Genomic DNA, 7969 nt, shown 5'->3' with positions numbered 1-7969 from the left:
TTTACTTTTGCAGTATAAAATTTTACATTCAAACATGACGTACTGGGTTGAGAACATTTGGAAATAGAGGAAATTTTTCTGTATCACAAACAAATCAATATCAAAAGCAACCCTCTGTTTTCTACTTGTCAACATATGTTAGAACCAAATTCCATGCAGAGACTTCAATGTATCTGGAGAATAGTGATATTTCAGGGAAATGAACACACTACACCGTGCTGTAGTGTTGGATGTGTATTTTAGTACAGTTGTTCACAATCATGCAGTGGGTATGAGAAAATATACATCACATTTCTTCTTTAAAAAATGTAGGAGGAGGGATGGGAAGGTGGCTCAGTGTTAGAGTGCTTACCCTGCACATATGAGGCCCTGGGTTCTATTCCTCAGCACCACATAATCAGAAAAAGCTGGAAGTGGTGTTGTGGCTCAAGTGGTAGAGCACTAACCTTGAGCTGAAGAGGTCAGGGCGGTGCCTGCACCCAGACGTCAGGCCTCATGACCAACAAAAAAAAAAATGTAGGATGGAAAGAAAAATCTTTTATAACAAGATTGTTACTGATTATTTAAAGAGGTATGTTCATTTCAATATATATCACTTACTTTTTATTGTAAATATACCCTTCAGAAGGGTTCCAATTACATGGGCAAGGTAATGAGTAGGTTTGTTATCAAGCATTGTTGCCTTCTCCTTTATTTCCCCTATTCATCCTTTGCCCTCCTCCCCTATTCACTTCCCCCCATCCCGGCCAAAATTGTGAAGTTAGCTTTTCAACCTAACGTCTTGTACATCTCATTGTTGCAATGGGCCCACCTGTATACCTATTTAAACAATTTGTTTTTTTCCCTTCCCCTCCACAAATATCAATTTCAAATACAGTGAAAACAGGGGTTATACTGTGGGGGAAGGACATACAAAGCAAAAAAGAAATCATCTTATAAACATTAGAAACAACTGTAAGAAAGAAAAAAAACATTTGAGTCCATATTTTGGGTTCATTTCACCTAACATCAACTTATCTGACCGTTTCTGCTTATCTAAGACATATACAAGTAACTGCAAATAAAGGAAACCATGGAACCTATGTTTCCATGGCTTACTTCACTTAATATAGTTTTTTCCAGTCTTTCCATTTCCTAACAAATGGGGCAATGTCATTCTTACTGATGGAGGCATAGAATTCCATTGTGTATATGTATACCACATGTTCTTGATCCATTCATCTCTTTAGGGGCATCTGGATTGGTTCCATATCTTAGCTATGGTAAATAATACTTCAATAAACATAGTTGTGCTGGTAGCTTTAGTATGGTCTTGTTTCTGAACATTTGGTTAAATGCCTAAAAGTGGGATTGTTGGGTCATAGGGGAGCTCTATATGGAGTCTTTTGAGGAACCTCCATACTATTCTCCAAAGTGGTTGAACAAGTTTACTCTCCCACCAACAATGCAGTAAGGTTCCCTTCTGTCCACATCCCCTCCAGCATCTGTTGTTATTAGAGTTCTTGATTATAGCCATTCTAACTGGGGTGAGGTGGTATCTCAATGTTGTTTTGATTTGCATTTCTTTTATGGCTAGGGAGGTTGAGCATTTCTTCATGTGTCTATTGGCCATCCTTCTTTCTTCTTCAGAGAAGTTTCTCTTTAAGCCTTTAGCCCAGTTATTTATTGGGCAGTAGTTTCTTTGAGAATTTGTTGTTGGGGGATTTACGTTTTTGAGTTCCAGATATATTTTAGATATGAAACCCTTGTCCGTTGTATAGCTAGTGAAGATCTTCTCCCAATCCATGGGCTTTCTATTGATCTTGCTAGTCCTTTGCCATGCAAAAGCTCTGCAATTTCATGCAATCCCATTTGTCCAGCCTTTCTTTGATTTGTTGTGTTTCTGGGCCTCTATTAAAAAAATTTCTGCCTGTGCCAAGGAGACCTAGGGTTTCTCCTATTCTTTCCTGTAATGTTTTCAGAGTGTCTGACATTGTCCCATTTGTTAGGAAATGGAAAGACTTGGAAAAAATTATATTAAGTGAAGTAATCCAGGCCCAAAGAAACATAGATCCCATGGTTTCTCTTATTTGCAATAACTAGTACACATCCTACAAGCAGAAAAGCTCAAAAGCTATTACAGATGACCATATAAGATGATGTTAAATGAAATGAGCCCCAAGATAGGGACACAAATATTTTTTGCTTTCTTGCTATTGTTTCTTAAGTATTTATAATGTACCATGTAATTTTTTTGTTTCTTTATACGTTCCTCCCCCACGGTGTAACATGTTTTCACTGTATTTGATATCAGTGCCCTGCATCTTGTATATACACTTTTCTAATTTAGGAAGGGGAAGGGAAAAAACAAAATGCTTAAGTAGGGATACAGGTTGACCCATTGTAACAATGAAATGTAGTACAAGGCACTATGTTGAGGGCAAACTTTACAACTTCAGCGGGTTTGGGGGGGTAGCTGTGGAGGAGGGAAGGAAGGAATGGTAGGGAGAAAACAAAGGAGGAGGCAACGATGCTCCATAGGAAATGTACTCATTATCTTGCTCATATAACTGTAACCCCTCTGTACAGTATTTTTACAATAAAAATGCACCAAAAAAAGGAAAATGATGAAACTGTAGATTCGTGATGCTAAGTGGAGCAGTCCTGGTGCAAAAAGCAAACACTGCATGTTTTCTCTCATATGAAGAATCAAGTTGAATCTGAACGTTATCAGAGATTGTTGAGGAAACCAACAGAAGGGTACAGGGGAGAAAGGAAAAATGAGGAGGGGCAAATATAACTTTAAAAATTTTATTCTACATAACCTGTATGAAAATAGATAACTGAACCTACTGTTTCCTTTTTCTGAGGCTTTTATTAACATATATTATTTGTACAATGGGCGGTCATTGTGACATTTCCATAAGATGTACAAGGTACCCCAAACTCAGCCCCTCTGTCTCCATCTCTCATTACCTCTCGCCCTTCTTTAACCAATTTCAATAGATTTCATCGCTGTACTTCCATACATGCATATAATATATTTTGATCACATTCATCCTTTTACATCTTCTCCATTCACTTTCCCCATTACCTGGCACCCACTCCCCTAACAACACCTATTTTACTTTTGTTAATTTTTTAGCATATACTAATTATACAGAGTGGAATCTTGCTGTAATTTTCATATGCATATATTATAATTTAGTCAGATTCACCTGTCTATTATGCCCTCTTAATGTTTTCTTAAGTTTAATATAGCCAGGTGCCAGTGGTCATACCTTTAATTCTAGCTACTCATCAGGCTGAGATCTGAGAATCATGACTCAAACCGAGCCAAGGATGGTAAATCCACAAGACTCTTATCTTTAGTGAACCACTAAAGGCCAAAAGTGGCACTATGGCTCAGAATGCTACAGCACGAGCCTTGAGAAAAAGAGCTCAAGGACAATATCCAGGACCTGAATTCAAGCCCCAGGAATAGCTAAAAAAAAAAGTTTAATGCAAAGAAGAAATATTCATGGTCACTATAATCAGAGAATTTTGCATCAAAATCATATCAAGATATATGATCTCACATAAAGAATGGTGATCTTCCAATACCACACACAAAAATAACAATGCTTGTGAAGCATGAGGAGAAAGCAGGACTCTTGGCAAAAAGGAATGTAAATTCCTCCTTGCATTTTGTAAGGAACTTTGAAATGGAACTTTGAGACATGGAAAGGGTTAAGAGATCAGAATGCCATCTCTGACAGCATTCAGAAGGCCAAGAGCTATGCCCAGGAAAGGTCAAACAGTCAAGGCAGGGCAGAGGTCTAAGTTGTTCCCCTAAGTGTGTTTAAATTAGAGCTGTTTGAACACTAAAAGCTTGAGACCTTGGAGATAAGATGGATGTCTGTTGCAGTTGAAACGTTTAATGCTCCCTTCTGCTCCCTGACAATAAGGTAGTCAATTATCACTACATATACCAACTATACCTCATGCTAATGGTTGTAATCACAAGATATATTGATGCCCTATCTTGTGCACATACTTATAGCCATCTCACAAGTGGGATCTTCAGCCTCAGAAGCTGTCAATGAGCTTTTGCATCCCCTGGCCCCTAACTTTCCTATCCCTCTCATTTCTCCATTCTTTGCTTGGTATCCCATCACCGTGTTGTTCTATGGTTGCAGTTAGTGATAGCATTATTGAAAGCAGTATGGTGCTTCCTCACAAAGTCATCAATGGAGTTACCATGTAATATCAGAGTATGAAACCAGAGGGGATGAAATCATTATACACAAAATATGTCTAAAGTACCATTGCATATTCCACTCTTACTCATAATAGACAAGACAGAAATCAACCTGAGGAACTGGAAAAATAGGCAAAGAAAATATGGTGGTGATAGTGGTGGTAGTGGTGGTGGTGGTGGTGGTGGTGGTGTGTGTGTGTGTGTGTGTGTGTGTGTGTGTGTGTGTGTGTGTGTGTGTGTGTGTGTGTGATCACTGTGTGTGTAGTCCATGGAATACTTCTCTGTCATGAAAAGACTGAAATTCTACCACTTTAGAGCAATGTGGATGACATGGGACAGGGAGTATTAGGTTCAGCAAAAAAAGAAAAGAACAAAATTGCAAAATAAACACACATTTGTCATTTTGATGTGAGAGCAAGCAACCATCTTAGTGATGAAGAGAACATAGCATCAAATATGAGCCTGGACAAAACCACAGGTGTTTAATTGGTACAGGGTAAGGGCAGTGGATGAATAACTTCTAATGGTCCACATTATATTGTGGACTAACTATGGTTGACTATTACACAGCTGGTGTTCTACAAGTTCAGCCTTGCCTCCAGCCTGGCACTTTGTTATTGGAGACGGAAGCTTGTAGACATGTCTGCCTAAGCTAATTGCAAACCACTATCCCCAGATCACAACTCCATTCAGGAGCTACAATTATATACATGAGCCCCTGGCACCAAGTTAAATGAGATTTTTAAGTCTCTCTATGAAAAGAAATAATAAATTTCTGAGGAGATGCATTTGCAACTTACACTTATCAGATCACTATGCACACCATACATGTATTGAAATGTCTCATTCTACCCCATAAAGAGTATAACTCAACCATAGCCTATCTTTAAAACTTTTTATTTCAACCCTGTGCTGGGTGTCTCACACCAGTAATTCTAGCTACTCCGGAGGCTGAGATCTGAGGATCATGGTTCAAAGCCATCCCAGGCAGAAAAAAAACTCAAGACTCATCTCTAATTAACCAGCAAAAAGATACAAGAAGAGGTGTGGCTCAAGTGGTAGATTGCCAGCCTTGAGTGAAAAAAAAATCTAAGAGACAGTGCCCAGGCCCTGAGTTCAAGCTCCAATACTGGTACAAAAAGAATGCATAATTGTTATTGTCAACAAATATATCTATATCTCTAGTTATACATGTGTGTATATGTATGCATATACATATATATATATATATATATATATATATATATGCATCATTCAAACTAGAGCCTACAGAGTAGCCTCTCATTTTATGACCTGCACCAAGATATCATAGTCAGAGTGGTGGAAACATCAATATTCTAGCTAGAAAAGAAAGAAATATATGATGCAATATATTTAACTTTGACATCATCTGTTCTTCATATAAGAAAGGGGTCAGTAATTCTGGCTCACGAGGAATCTTTCTGCTGTGGATTATTGCAGAAACCCTAAGTACAAAGTCAGCGATGCCTTAGAGTAGGGAAGCTGTCCTCCTGATGAGCTTCCTCAAGGCCTCTTTCATGTCCCTGTTCCTCAGGCTGTAAATGAAGGGGTTCAGCATGGGTGTGACCACTGAGTACATCACAGAGGCCATGGCAGTCTTCCTGGGAGGGTTGGTCACTGCAGAACTGATGTACACCCCCAAACCTGTCCCATAGAACAAGGAGACCATGACCAAGTGAGACCCACATGTGGAAAAGGCTTTGTACCTGCCTTGCATGGATGGCTTGATCAACACAGAAGAGATGATCTGAATGTAAGAAAATAGGATTCCAGAGAAAGGAATGCCACCAAACACTAAAGCTGCCAGGTATATCAGTACATTGTGTATAAAGGTGTCTGAACAGGCCAGCTTGATGACCAGAGCGAGTTCACAGAAGAAGTGGGGGATCCCCAGGTCTTTGCAGAAGGACAGACGCAACGCCATCAAACTAAGGAGTAGGGCATTTACAATACTACTGAGCAGAGACAAGAGAGTCAGCAGGCCACAAAGACGAGGGTTCATGATGACCATGTAACTCAAGGGATGGCAAATGGCCACGTAACAGTCATAGGCCATGGCTGCCAAGAGACAGTTTTCCAGGCCAGCAAAAAGCAAGACGAAGCAGGCCTGCGCCAAGCAACCTGTATATGTGATGCTTTGGTCCTGTGTATGGATGTTCGCCAGCATCTTGGGGACCGTGCTTGAGCTGATGCTGATGTCAGCCAGGGACAGTTTGGACAGGAAGGAGTACATAGGGGTGTGGAGGTGAGGGTCTGCATTGATGGCCAAGATGATGAGCAGATTCCCCATCACGGTGACAAGATAGATGGACAGGAACACTCCATAGAGGATGGGCTGAAGTTCTCCATCTTCCGTGAGACCCAGGAGGAGGAATTCTGCTACACCTGTTCGGTTTATTGTTTCCATATTGTTTAGGAGACTGATTGGGGGTGGGGGAAACACAGGTGATGGGATGGAAAATGGATGAACAAAGGTCTCTCATGGTAGAAAAACATATACCTACTGTGCTTTTATTTCTACCATGGTATTGTCTTGTTATATATTTGTACAAAGAGCTTCCAATTCAACATGTCTACACTTTTAAGTTAATTTTGCCCAATGTTTTAATCTTTTAAAATATAGATTACAAGCTTACTATCTTTAAGTAGTTGTACAAAGGAGTTGCCATTTAACAATGCAAATTATAAATACAACGCATCTTGCTCAGTGTGAACCCTTTCAAAAACACTTTCACTCATCACTCTCAACTCAACCACCCCATCTCTCATTCTTCCTAACTTTGTAGGATATACATTGAATTATTTTGTTTTCTGCATCTTCATTTTCTTTTTTTCTTTTTACCAATTTTATTGTTGTTGTTTGCCTGATATTTCTAGGCCCTTCTCTCTCTCCTCCCAGTTTTTCTGTATCTTTATTACTTTATATCTATCCCTTTCTATAGCTCAGTGATCAATGCCATGGTTTTCTCCCATATGCTTATAATATAACAAAAATAAATAATACAATAATATAAATATAACCTAAATAATACAATAAATATAAATAATATAAACAAATAATATAATAATATACAGAATATGTAATATAATAAATAAAATAATATAAATAATAGTAGCAGTAAAATAAATCTGACCTAGATTTAGCAACATAAACATAAAAAAACCTATGAAAGTAAAGTAAAAAAATGTGCTTACAATAAATTAACAGTAGTCTAGAACCAGTGGCTTACACCTGTAATCCTAGCTACTTAGGAGGCTGAGACCTGTAAGATTTCAAAACTATCCTAGACAGAAATGGAAACACAGTGGGTTTTTGTTGTTGTCATTGTTGCTGGCAGTGGTGAGAGTGGTGGTGTTTGTTTTTGGTTTGGGTTTTTTTCTGGGAGGTTGGGCAAAGAGGAGGTGTATTTATTTCCTAAATTGTCTTATGAACTATAACCCCTTATTAATCAATAAACTCAAAGAGAGTAGAAAAAAGAAATAAAATAAAATAATTAAATAAATAAAACAATGGAGTAAATCTGCATTATACAAAAATTTTAATTAGCTTAAAAGTAACAGAAATAATAAAATATTAATTTATAAAAATAAGCTGGAAATTACTGTCAAAACAATGAATATCTTATATCCATGACTAGTCATTTAATGAAGAATGTTTTGATTGGTTTAAGTTAAAGGAAGAGGAACAGGAGAAGGGGAAGGGAAAAGGTGAGTCCGATCAAGGTACAT

At 38.2% G+C, this 7969-nt stretch overlaps 1 protein-coding gene across 1 annotated transcript; it reads right to left on the bottom strand.

Moving 5' to 3' along the window:
- Positions 1-5708: 5708 nt before the first annotated feature.
- Positions 5709-6650, bottom strand: LOC138813457 (olfactory receptor 7G2-like). The gene has a single exon (XM_070001889.1). It carries the CDS (start codon positions 6645-6647, stop codon positions 5709-5711), a length of 939 nt encoding a protein of 312 aa, XP_069857990.1. The 5' UTR covers positions 6648-6650.
- Positions 6651-7969: the final 1319 nt, after the last annotated feature.

This window comes from Dipodomys merriami, unplaced genomic scaffold, assembly GCF_024711535.1.
Source record: "Dipodomys merriami isolate MVZ:Mamm:240054 unplaced genomic scaffold, mDipMer1.0.p SCAF_6, whole genome shotgun sequence".
Taxonomy (NCBI): Eukaryota; Metazoa; Chordata; class Mammalia; order Rodentia; family Heteromyidae; genus Dipodomys; species Dipodomys merriami.
The sequence above is the reverse complement of the archived record's forward strand: the minus strand, read 5'-3'. Positions and strand labels throughout refer to the sequence as shown.